At 38.9% G+C, this 20853-nt stretch overlaps 2 protein-coding genes across 2 annotated transcripts; both read left to right on the top strand.

Annotated features, from left to right (window-relative positions):
- Window positions 1-1639: 1639 nt before the first annotated feature.
- On the top strand, window positions 1640-3457 carry LOC466832 (olfactory receptor 8B3). The gene has a single exon (XM_054662807.2). The coding sequence runs from the start codon at window positions 1640-1642 to the stop codon at window positions 2579-2581; it is 942 nt and encodes a 313-aa protein (XP_054518782.2). The 3' UTR covers window positions 2582-3457.
- LOC104001078 (olfactory receptor 8B2) lies at window positions 1668-20686 on the top strand. The gene is made up of 4 exons (XM_016922208.3): window positions 1668-1756; window positions 13571-13673; window positions 14473-14602; window positions 15616-20686. Exon 4 carries the CDS (start codon window positions 15633-15635, stop codon window positions 16572-16574), a length of 942 nt encoding a protein of 313 aa, XP_016777697.2. The 5' UTR covers window positions 1668-1756; window positions 13571-13673; window positions 14473-14602; window positions 15616-15632; the 3' UTR covers window positions 16575-20686.
- Window positions 20687-20853: the final 167 nt, after the last annotated feature.

Genomic DNA, 20853 nt, shown 5'->3' with positions numbered 1-20853 from the left:
GAATTGTAAGCCTTGAGCAAATGCCATGTGCTCTATGACATGGTAGCTATGGTTTGAAGTGCAGTTTTCCAACAAACCCTCTTGGCAAATTTATAAATAATAGTTTGATCTACACCACAAAATGATTCCCAGAACATTCAGATTCTGAGATCTATGCTCAATGCTTTTGCCAGGTAAGGGAGAAGAAGATTCTGTGACTACATCTGATCAACATAGATACCTTCACAGCCATTTCTTCCTCCAGGGCAGTGGAGGTGAAACACATATCAATGGTCAGCACTGAGTTCTCTGAGTGGAAGGAAGGTGAGTTAATCAAGTTTCTATTTCTCTTTCCTGGATGTTGCTGAAAAATGGGGAAAAGTATTTATTCAATAGCAAGAAACTTAGTGGTATGGAGCTCTGACTCTCGGGCTTGCATTTTTCTCACACTGTTCTCTCTGTTGGCTTCATTCTTAGCCTGGTATCAAGATAGCAATAGCAGTTCCAAGTGACACATCCAGAACAGAGGAATGCCAGGAAAGGATATTTGTCTCTTTATTAAAAAATATATTGACATGTGCTATACATATAGAAGAGTTTAAGGGTCATAAAAATACCAGTTTGGTAAAATTTTACAAACTTAACAACTAATATAACTGTACCCAAATTAATTATGTTTCTCTTATGCCTTCCTACAAAGACCTGTGAAAGCACATTCAGCTTCCTTTCTTCATCCTCTGTCTAGCTAGGATGGAATAGAGGAGAATGTATAGAAACACTTATGTGATTTGTATGTGGTGAATCATAAGGCTTTGACTACTAAGGGTCTTCTGTTATCACCTGGTGACTTCATGGATTCTTATAGTAAGGTATCTAGAAACCCTATAGGAGACCCCTGTCTAGGAAACAGAATATCGGTATGGTCTCTGCCCTAAAGGAATCCTCCCTTACCTGGTGGTCATCACAAGGAAACTGAAGTGTCTAGTAGAATAATGGAAACATAAGTAGAAACTAGGAAGTGGCCAGGCTCGGTGGTTCACACCTGTAATTCCAGCACTTTGGGAGGCTGAGGCAGGTGGATCATCTGAGGTCAGGAGTTTGAGACCAGCCAGACCAATATCATGAAACACTGTCTCTACTAAAAATACAAAAATTAGCTGGGATCGTGGCATGTGCCTGTAATCCCAGCTACCTGGGAGGCTGGACAGGAGAATCTCTTGAACCCGGGAGGCAGAGGTTGCAGTGAGCCGAGATCCCACCATTGCACTCCAGCCAGGGCAACAAGCGTGAAACTCCATCTTAAAAAAAAAAAAAAGAAACTGGGAAGTGAAGGGCCAGATGGAAGCGAGGGAGATGAGACACATCCACATAACCCAAGCTCAACAGCAGGTACGCCTGTGCCTCAGCTACTCCACCTCTCTGTCTTCTAGTAAGAAAAGGAGCAATTGTTTGTCACATTCAGTCTGTACAGACAAAAGACAGTGACTGAAATGTTGAGGAATGGGTGTGGCAGTACATTCAGACCCCATGAAACAAAGAGGAACTCACTCAAATTCCTACAGCCTGAGTCGCCTCCTCGTGAATGAGAGTTTGTAAGAAGAAAGCTGTGTTTGTTATTAATGGAATTTTCTTTTGTCCTCCAGATTTTTGAAGACAAAAAATGCTGGCTAGAAACAACTCCTTAGTGACTGAGTTCATTCTTGCTGGATTAACAGATCGTCCAGAGTTCCGGCAACCCCTCTTTTTCCTGTTTCTAGTGATCTACATTGTCACCATGGTAGGCAACCTTGGCTTGATCACTCTTTTCAGTCTAAATTCTCACCTCCACACACCAATGTACTATTTCCTCTTCAATCTCTCCTTCATTGATCTCTGTTACTCCTCTGTTTTCACTCCCAAAATGCTAATGAACTTTGTATCAAAAAAGAATATTATCTCCTATGTTGGGTGCATGACTCAGCTGTTTTTCTTTCTCTTTTTTGTCATCTCTGAATGCTACATGTTGACCTCAATGGCATATGATCGCTATGTGGCCATCTGTAATCCATTGCTGTATAAGGTCACCATGTCCCATCAGGTCTGTTCTATGCTCACTTTTGCTGCTTACATAATGGGATTGGCTGGAGCCACGGCCCACACCGGGTGCATGCTTAGACTCACCTTCTGCAGTGCTAATATCATCAACCATTACTTGTGTGACATACTCCCCCTCCTCCAGCTTTCCTGCACCAGCACCTATGTCAACGAGGTGGTTGTTCTCATTGTTGTGGGTATTAATATCATGGTACCCAGTTTTACCATCCTCATTTCTTATGTTTTCATTGTCACTAGCATTCTTCATATCAAATCCACTCAAGGAAGATCAAAAGCCTTCAGTACTTGTAGCTCTCATGTCATTGCTCTGTCTCTGTTTTTTGGGTCAGCGGCATTCATGTATATTAAATATTCTTCTGGATCTATGGAGCAGGGAAAAGTTTCTTCTGTTTTCTACATTAATGTGGTGCCCATGCTCAATCCTCTCATCTACAGTTTGAGGAACAAGGATGTCAAAGTTGCACTGAGGAAAGCTCTGATTAAAATTCAGAGAAGAAATATATTCTAATTAGAAGCAGTAATGATGTAAAACGATTGAAGAACTTTAAATTTTTATTAGTGTGTTCCATGAAGAGATTTTGTTGCTTCTACAGATGGTGTTATGTGTGATTTAATAAACTTGTCTTATCATTTCTCTTATGAAATCATCTTGTCTCTTTTTTTGGTTTTGCATCTCTGGCACTTCTCACAATTTTACTAAATAGGTCATGGCATCTTTGTAAAAGGAACATATGCACTGATATTTTTCATCATCATTTTATATCCTTCCTCTCTCCTGGGCTATTCTTAATTGGACATATATGGTAAATTTCATGAATTATAAAGATGTCAAAGTCACGGCTTTCTCACCTAAACTCAGAAGTGCCAAATATGATAGAAGCATTCTTATTTTTATCAACATTGTTACAGATATAGGCAGCTGGATTTGATGAAATATATCCACTACAAATGGTAGGTAATTTAAAGCAGAATGAGCGCCCCTTGATCTTGTCCTTTTGTTCTGTATTATCACCATTTTGCCTTTTATTATTCTGACTTTTCTTGTTCCCTTTGAGAATGGCAAAATTTGTACCACATGCCGTTTGCTTCTGAGAACCTCTATCAGTCCAGTGCATTTGATACAGCAGAGAATATGTGTATCTCCACCTTTTATTGCCAAAGGCAGCATTTACAGAGGATGATTAGAGAAATAATACATGTGCACCTCAGGATTCCAATAAGTGGGTCCATTGTTTACATTATAAAACTTTCATTCATTGCTATCTAAAACAGCATTGAAAATTTTGAAAAAAGCGTGTAGTTCCTACTGTAAATGTTATTTTTTTACTCGTTATAGGTAAATACTGCACATTAAGTTAGCAGAAATATTTTACACAATGGTTACTTATCCAATGTGGTTTGTCATGAAAAAATGTATATTAATTTTAATAAACTATATTTCTACAAATATTTTATGAGCCTACTTAAACTTTATCATCTCACCAACAAGACGTGAAACACATTTTATATAAAGGTTATTTCTCATAATTCCTTTATTTTGTCGAATTCTTTTCCTGTTCATGTATTTAAAATGTCAGATATATTGTAAAATCAAGAAATAGTGGTTGAATTGAAGTTTTTTTGTTTTGTTTTGTTTTGTTTTGTTTTTTGTCTTTTTTTTGAGACAGGATCTCACTCTGTCACCTAGGCAGGAATGCAGTGGTTCAATCATAGCTCATTGCAGCTTCCACCTCCTAGGCTCAAGTGGTTCTTCTACATCAGCCTATAGTTTAAGCTTTTTTTTTGTATGGTTTTGGTTCATTTTTAGATTAACTTTTGTGTATAGCATGAGGTAGAGGACTTCTTCAGCATCCTGTGTAGCTGGGAGTACATGCACACACCATCATGCCTCCCTAATTTTTAAATATTTGGAGAAAAAAATTTAAATCCTGGCCTCAAACAATCTTCCTGCTTCATCCTCCCAAAGTGCTGGGATTACAGGTGTGAGCCACTGTGCCTGGCTGAATTGGAGTATCTTGCTTAACACCAATAATAAATGTATTACTTTAAGTAATAATTAATAACATATAAAAATAATGACAATTATATATCTGAACAAATTTGGGGGTTAATTTATATTTTTGGAGGTGGACTGTGGTAGCCCCAGAGAAGAACAGCTCAGCTCCCCATGAAGAGACCCATCAGTGGGGTGCATGGCTGACTGAAAGTCTATAGTTGCACTTCCTTGGATCCACCATGGTGTTTAGGCAGAGTACATTCTTACTCTGAGATGTCCTGAGCCAATGACTCAGCAGGGTGGGTGGGACTTAAAGAGAGCTGGCCAATTTCCATCTAACATGTATCTTTTCTGATAGGAAATCTTTGCTTAGAGACTTCCTATCCTCCTGACCAAGACTTTTTAGAACTGCTCTATGGTCTGAGATTTTCCTACCCGAACTTTCCATTTCTTTCTCCTTTCATCCCGGCTGAGGCCTTCATCCTGGTCTGAGACCTTCATCACTGACTCTTGCTCCCTTCAGTTTTATCCTTAACAGGCATTTATAACAAAAAATGTGTTGCAAGTCTATTTCTTGACATCTCCTTCTAAGGGGACCCTAAATGACAAAGCAGACTTATATTAGCTGATTTTCTTTCTTTCTTTATTTATTTATTTTTATTATTATTATACTTTAAGTTTCAGGGTACATGTGCACAATGTGCAGGTTAGTTACATATGTATACATGTGACATGCTGGTGTGCTGCACCCATTAACTCCTCATTTAGCATTAAGTATATCTCGTGCTAACCCTCCCCCCTCCCCCCACCCCACAACAGTCCCCAGAGTGTGATGTTCCCCTTCTTGTGTCCATGTGTTCTCATTGTTCCATTCCCATCTATGAGTGAGAATATGCGGTGTTTGGTTTTTTGTTCTTGCGATAGTTTACTGAGAATGGTGATTTCCAATTTCATCCATGTCCCTACAAAGGACATGAACTCATCATTTTTTATGGCTGCATAGTATTCCATGGTGTACATGTGCCACATTTTCTTAATCCAGTCTATCATTGTTGGACATTTGGGTTGGTTCCAAGTCTTTGCTATTCTGAATAGTGCCGCAATAAACATATGTGTGCATGTGTCTTTATAGCAGCATGATTTATAGCCCTTTGGGTATATACCCAGTAATGGGATGGCTGGGTCAAATGGTATTTCTAGTTCTAGATCCCTGAGGAATGGCCACATTGACTTCCACAATGGTTGAACTAGTTTACAGTCCCACCAACAGTGTAAAAGTGTTCCTATTTCTCCACATCCTCTCCAGCACCTGTTGTTTCCTGACTTTTTAATGATTGCCATTCTAAGTGGTGTGAGATGGTATCTCATTGTGGTTTTGATTTGCATTTCTCTGATCGCCAGTGATGATGAACGTTTTTTCATGTGTCTTGGCTGCATAAATGTCTTCTTTTGAGAAGTGTCCGTTCATATCCTTTGCCCACTTTTTGATGGGGTTGTTGGTTTTTTTCTTGTAAATTTGTTTGAGTTCATTGTAGATTCTGGATATTAGCCCTTTGTCACATGAGGGTTGTGAAAATTTTCTCCCATTTTGTAGGTTGCCTGTTCATTCTGATGGTAGTTTCTTTTGTTGTGCAGAAGCTCTTTCGTTTAATTAGATCCCATTTGTCAATTTTGGCTTTTGTTGCCATTGCTTTTGGTGTTTTAGACATGAAGTCCTTGCCCATGCCTATGTCCTGAATGGTAATGCCTAGGTTTTCTTCTAGGGTTTTTATGGTTTTAGGTCTATGTTTAAGTCTTTAATCCATCTTGAATTAATTTTTGTATAAGGTGTAAGGAAGGGATTCAGTTTCAGCTTTCTACATATGGCTAGCCAGTTTTCCCAGCACCATTTATTAAATAGGGAATCCTTTCCCCATTGCTTGTTTTTGTCAGGTTTGTCAAAGATCAGATAGTTGTAGATATGCGGCGTTATTTCTGAGGGCTCTGTTCTGTTCCATTGATCTATATCTCTGTTTTGGTACCAGTACCATGCTGTTTTGGTGACTGTAGCCTTGTAGTATAGTTTGAAGTCAGGTAGCGTGATGCCTCCAGCTTTGTTCTTTTGGCTTAGGATTGACTTGGTGATGCGGGCTCTTTTTTGGTTCCATGTGAACTTTAAAGTAGTTTTTTCCAATTCTGTGAAGAAAGTCATTGGTAGCTTGATGGGGATGGCATTGAATCTATAAATTACCTTGGGCAGTATGGCCATTTTCACGATATTGATTCTTCCTACCCATGAGCATGGAATGTTCTTCCATTTGTTTGTATCCTCTTTTATTTCATTGAGCAGTGGTTTGTAGTTCTCCTTGAAGAGGTCCTTCACATCCCTTGTAAGGTGGATTCCTAGGTATTTTATTCTCTTTGAAGCAATTGTGAATGGGAGTTCACTCATGATTTGGCTCTCTGTTTGTCTGTTATTGGTGTATAAGAATGCTTGTGATTTTTGTACAATGATTTTGTATCCTGAGACTTTGCTGAAGTTGCTTATCAGCTTAAGGAGATTTTGGGCTGAGACAATGGGGTTTTCTAGATATACAATCATGTCATCTGCAAACAGGGACAATTTGACTTCCTCTTTTCCTAATTGCATACCCTTTATTTCCTTCTCCTGCCTAATTGCCCTGGCCAGAACTTCCAACACTATGTTGAATAGGAGTGGTGAGAGAGGGCATCCCTGTCTTGTGCCAGTTTTCAAAGGGAATGCTTCCAGTTTTTGTCCATTCAGTATGATATTGGCCGTGGGTTTGTTTTAAATCCCTTTTCTATCACATTAGTGACTTTGGGCAAAGAATACAGACAATGCATTGACATTAAGACTGCTATCTTTAACCAGAGTCCTCCAGTTGCATTTCTAGAACAATGCCTAGGAGCACACCAAGCTTACAGGAGCCCGGAGATTGGCAGTTCAAGCTCCCAGGACTTGATCAGATGTATTCTGCTGAGAGTTGATGATGCATGAGGCCTGAAATCCCATAAATTATCTTTATTTTAGAGATTCTACTGATTTATTTCATCAAATGACCTTCTTTTTTGCATTTAGGTTATAATTACTGTGAACACAGAAAGTAGGCCCTGCCCATAGGATTCCTCAGTCTAATCGGAAATATAACCCAGGAAATTAAAATTGAAACTTGTACCTCCTTTAGTTATTGTTTGCCAATCAGAGTGCGAAATTCTTTTTTTTTTTTTTTGAGATGGAGTCTCGCTCTGTCTCCAGGCTGGAGTGCAGTGGAGTGATCTCGGCTCACTGCAACTCCACCTCCTGGGTTCAAGTGATTCTTCTCCCTCAGCCTCCCAAGTAGCTGGGATTACAGGTGCGTGCCGCCATGCCTGGCTAATTTTAGTATTTTTAGTAGAGACGGGGTTTCACCATGTTGGACAGGATGGTCTCAATCTCTTGACCTCATGATCCGCCTGCCTCTGCCTCCCAAGGTGCTGGGATTATAGGTATAAGCCACTACGCCCAGCCTAAATTCTTTATCTACCTTCTCTCATATCACCCTTATGATCACCCTCTGAACCAGACACCCCTATCTCACATATAAGAAATCCAAAACTAAGAGGGATAATCAGTTGTTTCAAGGTCAAAATGCATACTGGTGGAGCAAGTTTTATACTTGGTATCTAGGAATGGAAAATTGCTTTATTTAATGACTACACTATGCAGAATTGTGTTATACAATGTAGAATGTGCTACTATGCAATCTTTACAAAGTACATTGGGGTTCTTTCCATTTAAGTGATAGGAATAAGACAGCCTACACCAAAAATGTGTGTAAAACTGGTAAGTCAAGGATGTGGATGACTTCTTGTATGCTGGACAAAGTAGAATCAAGTCATATCATGAGTGGGTGTGTCTCTTCTCACTTTTTTCCTGCTTAATTCTACCAGGGTTTTAATCTTAGATGGGCTCTCACATGCAGTTTTTGAAAAGGAGCCCCCCAGAACTCCTAGGTTTAATTATAACTTCAGGGGTAAAAATTGATTGTTAAAAATCATTTTGGCAGAGAAAAACTATAGTTACGTTAATATTCCAGACTAATCAGGAAGTTGGACAGCTCTGACACGAGGGTTTGGCATGTGCTAACTGGACAAGTTTATAGTCTATGACATGGACAAAAGAGTCCATAAAAATCACATACAGTGTGTTCCATGTATCAGAAAAGATCCTGCCAAAAAAAGCCAGTAGTATGCTATGCATTTCCTAAAGAGGATATTTAAACAGAGAATTAGTTATACAGATATTGGAAGGGGGAAAGAGCAAAACGTTGGCACAGAGAAAATAGGAAGACTAATAAAGTGTGGAAAATAGCTACCACTCCCAGAACTCGTGGAAAAATAGAAAGGGGATGCATAACCAGATTCTCAAATGTCAGAGAAGCCCTGTAGGATTGGCGCTTGAATTAATTGAGGTATGGAAATACCCCACAGCTGGTGCTTGGCCCTCTCAAGTAGAGGCTCCACTCAGAGATTGCTGGGACTAACAAGGAAGGAGACCAACCAGAAGGCCTGATAAATGCTTGACTGGGACAAAGTCTAGGTAATGTAGTGAAAGAGGATAGGCACAAATTCCAGGCAATGCAATGAGGGGGGATGGAACAGCTGGTAAGGGAGTGCTATCCAGCTATTCACTATACTTCTAAGAGATTACAACAAATTAAGCACATTGGCAGGTGTTTATTGATTTGCATGTCTTCCTTTAGGACAGGGGTGTCCAATCTTTTGGCTTCCCTGGGCCACATTGGAAGAAGAAGAATTATCTTAGGCCACACATAAAATACACTAGCACCAATGATAGCGGATCAGCCTTTAAAAAGTCACCAAAAAATAGCATAATGTTTTAAGAAAGTTTATGAATTTGTGTTGGGCCATATTCAAAGCCGTCCTTGGCTTGAGACCTGAAAGCTTGCTTTCAGATATGTCATTTGAATCATTTGTCTGTTTATTAAATGGTCTTTTTTGATATATATTTTAAGTAATGAGTTGAGATATATATGTGGACACAATACTTTATTGAATATATAGTTACAAATATTTTTCTAGCCTGTGTTTGCCTATGAGAACTTTTCTGATAAATAGATAATCTCATTTTAATTAAGTTTATTTGCTTTTTTTTTCCTTTGGGGCTTAGTGCTTTATAGAATAATGCTAAGAAATCTATGCCTGCACCAACACAATTTCATATGTTTTCTTCTAGAAGATCCATAGTTTAAGCTTTTTTGTGAATGGTTTTGGTCCATTTTTAGATTAAGTTTTGTGTATAGTGTGAGGTAGAGGTCAAGGTTCGGTGTTTTCCTTATGGATAGGCGGTACATCCAGCAACAATTGCTTCAAAGCCTTTTCTTTCTCAATGGAATTACACTGTTCCTTGGTCAACAATCAATTGACCGCGTGAGTGAGGCTCTGTTTCTGAATCTGCTATTCTATCTCACAGACTTGTTCACCTGTCTTTATAACTAAACTAATCTGTCTTGATTATCACAGCCTTATGCTAATTTTTAAAATCAGCTAATAAGATCCAAAATTGACACCCTAACATCACAATTAAAGGAACTAGAAAAGCAAGAGCAAACACATTCAAAAGCTAGCAGAAGGCAAGAAATAAATCAGAGCAGAACTGAAGGAAATACAGACAAAAAAAAAAAACCCTTCTAAAAATTAATGAATCCAGGAGCTGGTTTTTTGAAAGGATCAATAAAATTGATAGACCACTAGCAAGACTAATAAAGAAAAAAAGAGAGAAGAATCAAATACATGCAATAAAAATGATAAAGGGGATATCACCACTGATCCCACAGAAATACAAACTACCATCAGAGAATACTACAAACACCTCTACGCAAATAAACTAGAAAATCTAGAAGAAATGGATAAATTCCTCGACACATACACTCTCCCAAGACTAAACCAGGAAGAAGTTGAATCTCTGAATAGACCAATAACAGGAGCTGAAATTGAGGTAATCAATAGCTTACCAACCAAAAAGAGTCCAGGACCAGATGGATTCACAGCCGAATTCTACCAGAGGTACAAGGAGGAACTGGTACCATTCCTTCTGAAATTATTCCAATCAATAGAAAAAGAGGGAATCCTCCCTAACTCATTTTATGAGGCCAGCATCATCCTGATACCAAAGCCTGGCAGAGACACAACCAAAAAAGAGAATTTTAGACCAATATCCTTGAGGATCATTGATGGAAAAATCCTCAATAAAATACTGGCAAACCAAATCCAGCAGCATATCAAAAAGCTTATCCACCATGATCAAGTGGGCTTCATCCCTGGGATGCAAGGCTGGTTCAACATACACAAATCAATAAATGTAATCCAGCATATAAACAGAACCAAAGACAAAAACCACATGATTATCTCAATAGATGCAGAAAAGGCCTTTGACAAAATTCAACAACCCTTCATGCTAAAAACTCTCAATAAATTAGGTATTGATGGGACGTATCTCAAAATAATAAGAGCTATCTATGACAAACCCACAGCCAATATCATACTGAATGGGCAAAAACTGGAAGCATTCCCTTTGAAAACTGGCACAAGACAGGGATGCCCTCTCTCACCAATCCTATTCAACATAGTGCTGCAAGTTCTGGCCAGGGCAATTAGGCAGGAGAAGGAAATAAAGGGTATGCAATTAGGAAAAGAGGAAGTCAAATTGTCCCTGTTTGCAGATGACATGATTGTATATCTAGAAAACCCCATTGTCTCAGCCCAAAATCTCCTTAAGCTGATAAGCAACTTCAGCAAAGTCTCAGGATACAAAATCATTGTACAAAAATCACAAGCATTCTTATACACCAATAACAGACAAACAGAGAGCCAAATCATGAGTGAACTCCCATTCACAATTGCTTCAAAGAGAATAAAATACCTAGGAATCCACCTTACAAGGGATGTGAAGGACCTCTTCAAGGAGAACTACAAACCACTGCTCAATGAAATAAAAGAGGATACAAACAAATGGAAGAACATTCCATGCTCATGGGTAGGAAGAATCAATATCGTGAAAATGGCCATACTGCCCAAGGTAATTTATAGATTCAATGCCATCCCCATCAAGCTACCAATGACTTTCTTCACAGAATTGGAAAAAACTACTTTAAAGTTCACATGGAACCAAAAAAGAGCCCGCATCACCAAGTCAATCCTAAGCCAAAAGAACAAAGCTGGAGGCATCACGCTACCTGACTTCAAACTATACTACAAGGCTACAGTCACCAAAACAGCATGGTACTGGTACCAAAACAGAGATATAGATCAATGGAACAGAACAGAGCCCTCAGAAATAACGCCGCATATCTACAACTATCTGATCTTTGACAAACCTGACAAAAACAAGCAATGGGGAAAGGATTCCCTATTTAATAAATGGTGCTGGGAAAACTGGCTAGCCATATGTAGAAAGCTGAAACTGAATCCCTTCCTTACACCTTATACAAAAATTAATTCAAGATGGATTAAAGACTTAAACATAGACCTAAAACCATAAAAACCCTAGAAGAAAACCTAGGCATTACCATTCAGGACATAGGCATGGGCAAGGACTTCATGTCTAAAACACCAAAAGCAATGGCAACAAAAGCCAAAATTGACAAATGGGATCTAATTAAACGAAAGAGCTTCTGCACAACAAAAGAAACTACCATCAGAATGAACAGGCAACCTACAAAATGGGAGAAAATTTTCACAACCCTCATGTGACAAAGGGCTAATATCCAGAATCTACAATGAACTCAAACAAATTTACAAGAAAAAAACCAACAACCCCATCAAAAAGTGGGCAAAGGATATGAACGGACACTTCTCAAAAGAAGACATTTATGCAGCCAAGACACATGAAAAAACGTTCATCATCACTGGCGATCAGAGAAATGCAAATCAAAACCACAATGAGATACCATCTCACACCACTTAGAATGGCAATCATTAAAAAGTCAGGAAACAACAGGTGCTGGAGAGGATGTGGAGAAATAGGAACACTTTTACACTGTTGGTGGGACTGTAAACTAGTTCAACCATTGTGGAAGTCAGTGTGGCCATTCCTCAGGGATCTAGAACTAGAAATACCATTTGACCCAGCCATCCCATTACTGGGTATATACCCAAAGGGCTATAAATCATGCTGCTATAAAGACACATGCACACGTATGTTTATTGCGGCACTATTCAGAATAGCAAAGACTTGGAACCAACCCAAATGTCCAACAATGATAGACTGGATTAAGAAAATGTGGCACATGTACACCATGGAATACTATGCAGCCATAAAAAATGATGAGTTCATGTCCTTTGTAGGGACATGGATGAAATTGGAAATCACCATTCTCAGTAAACTATCGCAAGAACAAAAAACCAAACACCGCGTATTCTCACTCATAGGTGGGAATTGAACAATGAGAACACATGGACACAGGAAGGGGAACATCACGCTCTGGGGACTGTTGTGGGGTGGGGGGAGGGGGGAGGGATAGCTTTAGGAGATATACCTAATGCTAAATGACGAGTTAATGGGTGCAGCACACCAGCATGGCACATGTATACATATGTAACTAACCTGCACATTGTGCACACGTACCCTAAAACTTAAAGTATAATAATAATAAAATAAAAAAATGAAGCAAATCAGAAGGGAAAAAAATAAATAAATATGTAAAAATAAAAATGGTGTTTGCTCCCAGGGACAAAAAAAAAAAAAAGGTAGAATTAGAACAACTCCCAGATTTTGGAAATTAGACAGTAGATAAACAAGCAGTATCTGCACTGGCATTCTTATGACATCTGACACTATGATAGAACTGGGAAAACCAAGAACACACCTGATTTACACACAGTCTCCAACATTCTCACAATTTCACGACAGCAGATATTTCTGGAAGAAGTGAGGATGGGGCGGAACAAATGGAATGCTTAAAAGTCTGTTTAAGAATTAATTAGAGGCCAGGCATGGTGGTTCATGCCTATAATCCCAACACTTTTGGGAGGCTGAGGCAGGAGGGTTTCTTGAGACCAGGAGTTCAAGACCAGCCTGGGTAACATAGTGAGACCCCCTATCCCTACAAAAAATTAAAAAATCAGCCAGGTGTGGTGGCATGTGCCTGTAGTGCCAGCTACTTGGGAGGCTGAGGTGGGACAATCTATTGAGTCCTGGAGGTTGAGGCTGCAGTGAGCTGTGATTGCACCACTGCACTCATGCCTGGGTGACAGAGTAGGACCCTGTCTTTAAAAAAAAAAAATGAGAGAGAGAGAAAAAGGAAAAAAAGAAAGAATTCTGTATCCTGACTTAGGTTTTCGTTACATAAATAGGTACATAGGATTCAACTGCATAGATCTACACACACACACAGACACACACACACACACACACGCATGTTAAATTGCTGAATAAGGTCTGTAGTTTCTTTAACATTATTGAACCTATGTCAGTTTCCTGATTTTGCTATTGTCCTACAGTTGTGGAAGATGTCTCTGTGTGAGGAAGCTGGGTGAAGTGTCCAAGGGAATCTACGTATACTTTTGCCACTTCTTGTGATTCTAATAATTTTAAAATAAAAAGGTAAAAAATATAGATGCCTTCTCACAAGCACAAATTCCTACCTACAGGGAAATTCTGAAGTCATACTGTCTTGAAATGAGGGCACATGATTAGTGATTTTTCTTACAGATTTGATTTTAACCTGTTAAAGGCAAAGACATGTTGAGTTATAGCAACCCAAGATAATTAAATTTTGATGAAATAAAGGATCATTCTATGTTACACAAAATTTTATTTAAAAAATCTGAAATCAATTAAAAGTATCCTTTTCTTTATTCTTTTTCTTTTCTTTTTGCCTACAAAGTATGCAAAACTAAAAATGGATTATTTAAAAGGACTCACAATATTAAAAATGAGCATAGCAATAAACTTTACTAAATTATACATACATACTTGTTAAAGCTAATACTACCGATAATTATAATTAGCAAAAATTCTGACAATCTTTATGTTTACATCTTTATACATGACAGCAGAGGCTCTTTCTCCTATGCCCTGTGGATTGTATAATCCCTGATGAAAAGTTTACATCTACGACAACAAGTTAGGCTGTAAACACAGGCATATAATTTCTTCCCTGCAGAGTGTGTCATGGTAGGGGAGGTCCTGAGAGAGACTTACTGTTGGTATGTAATCAGGTCTAAGAATTATGAGCCTTGAGCAAATGCCATGTCTCTATGACGGTAGACATGGTGGGTCTCGTGTGAAGTCTGATTTTCTAACAAATCCTCTTGGCAAATTTATAAATAGTTTGATCTACACCTCAGAATGATTCCCAGAACATTCAGATTCTGAAATCTATGCTCAATGCTTTTGCCAGGTAAGGGAGAAGAAGATTCTTTGACTACATGTGGTCAACGTAGATACCTTCACCACCAGTTCTACCTCCAGGGCAGTGGAGGTGAAACACATATCAATGGTCAGCACTGAGTTCTCTGAGTGGAAGGAAGGTGAGTTAATCAAGTTTCTATTTCTCTCTCCTGGATGTTGCTGAAAAATGGGGAAAAGTATTTATTCAATAGCAAGAAACTTAGTGGTATGGAGCTCTGACTCTCAGGCTTGCATTTTTCTCACACTGTTCTCTCTGTTGGCTTCATTCTCATCCTGGTATCAGGATAGCAATAGCAGTTCCAAGTGACACATCCAGAACAGAGGAATGCCAGGAAAGGAGATTTGTCTCTTTATTAAAAATATATTGACATGTGCTATACATATAGAAGAGTTTAAGTGTCATAAAAATACCAGTTTGGTAAAATTTTACAACTTAACAACTAATATAACTGTACCCAAATTAATTATGTTTCCCTTATGCCTTCCTACAAAGACCTGTGAAAGCACATTCAGCTTCCTTTCTTCATCCTCTGCCTAGCTAGGATGGAATAGAGGAGAATGTGTAGAAACACTTAACGTGATTTGTATGTGGTGAATCATAAGGCCTCGACTACTAAGGGTCTTCTTTTATCACCTGGTGACTTCATGGATTCTTATAGTAAGGTATCTAGAAACCCTATAGGAGACCCCTGTCTAGGAAACAGAATATCAGTATGGTCTCCGCCCTAAAGGAATCCTCCCTTACCTGGTGGTCATCACAAGGAAACTGAAGTGTCTAGTAGAATAATGGAAACATAAGTAGAAACTAGGAAGTGAAGGGACAGATGGAAGTGAGGGAGATGAGACACATCCATATAACCCAAGCTCAACAGCAGGTAGGCCTGTGCCTCAGCTACTCCACCTCTCTGTCTTCTAGTAAGGACAGGAGCAATTGTTTGTCACATTCAGTCTGTACAGTCAAAAGACAGTGACTGAAATGTTGAAGAGTGGGAGTGGCAGTACATTCAGTACATTCAGATCCCATGAAACAAAGAACTCACCCAAATTCCTACAGCCTGAGTCCCCTCCTCATTAACGAGATTTTGTAAAAAGAAATCTGTGTTCCTAATAGAATTTTCTTTTGTCTTCCCAGATTTTTGAAGACAAAAAATGCTGGCTAGAAACAACTCCTTAGTGACTGAATTTATTCTTGCTGGATTAACAGATCGTCCAGAGTTCCGGCAACCCTTCTTTTTCCTGTTCCTAGTGATCTACGTTGTCACCATGGTAGGCAACCTTGGCTTGATCACTCTTATCGGTCTAAATTCTCACCTCCACACACCAATGTACTATTTCCTCTTCAATCTCTCCTTCATTGATCTCTGTTACTCCTCTGTTTTCACTCCCAAAATGCTAATGAACTTTGTGTCAAAAAAGAATATTATCTCCTATGTTGGGTGCATGACTCGGCTGTTTTTCTTTCTCTTTTTCGTCATCTCTGAATGTTACATGTTGACCTCAATGGCATATGATCGCTATGTGGCCATCTGTAATCCATTGCTGTATAAGGTCACCATGTCCCATCAGGTCTGTTCTATGCTCACCTTTGCTGCTTACATAACGGGATTGGCTGGAGCCACAGCCCACACCGGGTGCATGCTTAGACTCACCTTCTGCAGTGCTAATATCATCAACCATTACTTGTGTGACATACCCCCCCTCCTCCAGCTTTCCTGCACCAGCACCTATGTCAACGAGGTGGTTGTTCTCATTGTTGTGGGTACTAATATCACGGTACCCAGTTTTACCATCCTCATTTCTTATGTTTTCATTGTCACTAGCATTCTTCATATCAAATCCACTCAAGGAAGATCAAAAGCCTTCAGTACTTGTAGCTCTCATGTCATTGCTCTGTCTCTGTTTTTTGGGTCAGTGGCATTCATGTATATTAAATATTCTTCTGGATCTATGGAGCAGGGAAAAGTTTCTTCTGTTTTCTACACTAATGTGGTGCCCATGCTCAATCCTCTCATCTACAGTTTGAGGAACAAGGATGTCAAAGTTGCACTGAGGAAAGGTCTGATTAAAATTCAGAGAAGAAATATATTCTAATTAGAAGCAGTAATGATGTAAAACAATTGAAGGGCTTCAAATTTTTATTAGTGTTTTTCATGAAGAGATTTTGTTGTTTCTACAGATGGTGTTATGTGTGATTTAATAAACTTGTCTTATCATTTCTCTTATGAGATCATCTTGTGTCTTCTTTTTTGTTATTGCATCTGTGGCACTTCTCGCAATATTACTAAAGAGGTCATGTCATATTTGTAAAGGGAACATATGCACTGATATTTTTCTTCATCATTTTCTACCTTTCCTCTCTCCTGGGCTATTCTTAATTGGAAAAATGTGGTAAATTTCATGAATTATAAAAATGTCAAAGTCATGGCTTTCTCACCTAAACACAGAAGTGCCAAATATGATAGAAGCATTCTTATTTTTATCAACATTGTTGCAGATATAGGCAGCTGGATTTGATGAAATATATCCACTACAAATGGTAGGTAATTTAAAGCAGAATCAGTTCCCCTTGATCTTGTCCTTTTGTTCTATGTTGTCACCATTTTGCCTTTTATTATTCTGACTTTTCTTGTTCCCTTTGAGAATGGCAAAATTTGTACCACATGCCGTTTGCTTTTGAGAACCTCTATCATTCCAGTCCATTTGATACAGCAGAGAATATGTGTATCTCCACCTTTTATTGCCAAAGGCAGCATTAACAGAGGATGATTAGAGAAATAATACATGTGCACCTCAGGATTCCAGTAAGGGGGAATATAGTTTACATTATAAAACCTCATTCATTACTGTCTAAAACAGCACTGAAAATTTTGAAAAAAAGCATGTAGTTCCTACTGTAAATGTTATTTTTTACTCATTATAGGTAAATACTGCACATTGTTAGTAGAAATATTTTATACAACATTTTCCTTATCCAGTGTGGTTTATCATAAGGAATGTATATTAATGTTAATAAACTATATTTCTACAAATATTTTGTGAGCCTACTTAAACTTTATCTCACCAATAAGACATGAAACACATTTTATATAAAGGTTGTCACCCAGATAGGAGTGCAGTGATTCGATCATAGCTTACTGCAGCCTCCAACTCCCGGGCTCAAGTAATTCTTCCACTTCAGCCTATAGTTTAAGCTTTTTTGTGTGTGTATGGTTTTGGTCCATTTTTAGATTAACTTTTGTGTACAGCATGAGGTAGAGGACTTCTTCAGCATCCTGTGTAGCTGGGAGTACATGCACACACCATCATGCCTCCCTAATTTTTAAATATTTGGAGAAAAAAATTTAAATCCTGGCCTCAAACAATCTTCCTGCTTCATCCTCCCAAAGTGCTGGGATTACAGGTGTAAGCCACTGTGCCTGGCTGAATTGGAGTACCTTGCTTCTTACACCAATAATAAATGTATTATTTTAATTAATAATTAATAACATACAAAAATAATGACAATTATAAATCTGAACAGCTTTGGGGTTTAATTTATATTTTTGGAGGTGGAGTGTGGTAGTCTCAGAGAAGAACAGCTCAGCTCCCCATGAAGAGACCCATCAGTGGGGTGCATAGCTGACTGAAAGTCTATAGTTGCACTGCTTTGGATCCACAATGGTGTTTAGGCAGAGTCCATTCTTACTCTGAGATGCCCTCCACCAATGACTCAGCAGGGTGGGTGGGACTTAAAGAGAGCTGGCAATTTCCATCTAACATGTCTTTTCTGATAGGAAATCTTTGTTTAGAGACTTCCTATCCTCCTGACCAAGACTTTTTAGAACTGCTCTATGGTCTGAGATTTTCCTACCCGATCTTTCCATTTTTTTCTCCTTTCGTAGGTGACTTTCATCCTGGTCTAAGGCCTTCATCGCTGACTCTGGCTCCCTCCAGTTTTATCCTTAATAGGCATTTATAACAAAATATGTGTTGCAAGTCTTATCATTTCTTGACATCTCCTACTTAAGGGACCCTAAATGACAAAGAAGACTTACATTAGCTGATTTTAAAAATTAGTATAAGGCCGTGACAATCAAGGCAGATTGGTTTTGTTATAAAGTCAGGTGAACAAGTCCATGGGATAGAATAGAGACTCACGCCTGTAATCCCAGCACTTTGGAAGGCCAAGGTGGGTGGATAACCTCAGGTCAGGAGTTCAAGACTAGCCTGGCCAACATGGTGAAACCCTGTCTCCACTAAAAATACAAAAATTAGATGCGTGTGGTGGCACACACCTGTAATACCAGATACATGGGAGGCTGAGGCAGGAGGATCACTTGAACCTGGGAGGTGGAGGTGGCAGGGAGGTGAGATCACAACACTGCACTCCAGCCTGGGTGACAGAGTGAGACTGTGTCTAAAAAAAAAGTAAATAAAAAAATATGAAGTTGAATCTACATGACGGCATGTACTGAGAAGAGATTAAAAAAAAAAAAGGGTAAGAATATATAAAGAAATAAGAAAAAATATATGGAATTATAGGAAAAAAAGACAAACAATTACAGTACTTGATGAATTTTTTGTGAATAGTGTTTAAAAATAGGCTTAATAATGTAACAGAGGAATACTGTTACAACCGAATTTATAATTATAATCCTATTGGTAGGAATTGGTACTGGGGGCCAGGAAGAGGAGGTGTGTGTGTGTTTTCAGTGGTGGTGATAGACCTGAAAGGTCCAAATTCTCACCTTTAAGGAGTCTAAGTTAGAAAACCATTAGAGTAATCCAAATTTGAGATGAAGAGGGACTGTGAAAGCTGTAGAATTGAGAGAAAGTCCAGATCATTCAAAGAGGTGGATTCTCTGGGACTTGGAGACTGGAAGAGATAGTAAGGGAGAAGGAGGTGCTTAAGTTTACTTTGTGGATTATATGCCCAGACGGTGGTAAAAATAATTTATAAAATGATGACCTGAGAAGGAGCAGCCCTGGGAAGCCTAAGAAAACACTGAATTCAATTTGGAGCACTTTGAACTTGAGACACATAAATAGACATAAAGTAGAACTTTCCGAAAAACAGTTATGGCAGAAGTCCAGGCTATACAGACAGAGCAGCGATTCTCAAATATGGGCAATGTTGCTCCCCAGGTGATGTCCGACAATGGAGAATATTTTGATTTAATGATTGGTGTGTCTGTATGGTGGGGGGATTATCACTGGCATCTAATGGGTAAGGTCAGGGATGCTGTGCTATGAGTCCTGTGCTACACAGGACAGCCCCACAACCAAAACTTATGCAAAATGTAAAAAGTACCAAGATCAATAAATCCTGATTTTTATATATATGGATGAGTAACAGGGGCAGGGGTGCCAACACCTATCAGGTTCTTATTATGTGTCACGCACATTTCTAACACTTTATGTGAATTAACTCATGTAATTCCCACAAAACGCTATGAGATAGCTTTTTAAAATTAGCCTTAGTTTGTAGATATGCATAGGTTATATAGATACAAATATACATACATAAGGGGCAGAGAAGTTCTATCACTTGTCTGAGGTCTCAGAGAAAGTTAAGAAGCCTGGATGTAAACTCAGCCTGACTTGAGGGCCTGCTCCCATTCCCTCAACCATTTTGCTACATCTCTATTGAGGTGGAATCCACAAGCATGTATAGTGTTAAGGGTATGATCCAACACAATCCAGGGGTCTTGTAGGAAGGTAGCAGAAATGGCAAGTGACTGTGCCCTGGACATTTCCCCTGTAGAATTGTGCATAGACTCCAGGGAATGATTACAAAGGGAGGAGCTCGTCCTTCTGCAGTGGGGATTAGGACTTCTTGATGCCAAATTATGAACTGAGTGGAACACTGAGTCCCAAAGGAGCCAATGTTGGATCTGTGACACAGGTTGTAAACACAGGTTTGGTAATATCTACCCTTGAGGGGCTCATTAAACTTGGGAGGAAATCATAAAACAGATAATAATTTTTTGTGCTTCTAATCAACTTTCCCAGAACTATGCGACATGAAATAGATTTTTATTTGAGTCATCTGACTTTAGGAGGCTCCTATAAGGTGGTTGTTTTCCTGCATGCAGGAGGAGAGAACCGTCTGGGAAAATTCTCAGACAGATATTATGGCATATTCCCTAGAATACCTCTTCTAGCATGTTGAAGATGGAGGTCTGTGCTGTTGGCAATTACCTCCTTCATCATCAGCAACTTTGACCCTCTCAGGACAGTGGGGAGGAAGGACCCTGAAGGTCCTGCAGCAGTTAGTCCTCCAAGGATAGAAAGGTAAGCATTGAATCACTTTTGTCTTGATAATTTCCGTTCAAACTCAAAACTATATAAATCAAAGATTCTGGGGGAATACCATCAATTCATTGCTTTT

The sequence above is a fragment of the Pan troglodytes genome, chromosome 9 (assembly GCF_028858775.2).
Source record: "Pan troglodytes isolate AG18354 chromosome 9, NHGRI_mPanTro3-v2.0_pri, whole genome shotgun sequence".
Classification (NCBI taxonomy): domain Eukaryota; kingdom Metazoa; phylum Chordata; class Mammalia; order Primates; family Hominidae; genus Pan; species Pan troglodytes.
This window is presented reverse-complemented; position numbering and strand designations above follow the sequence as displayed.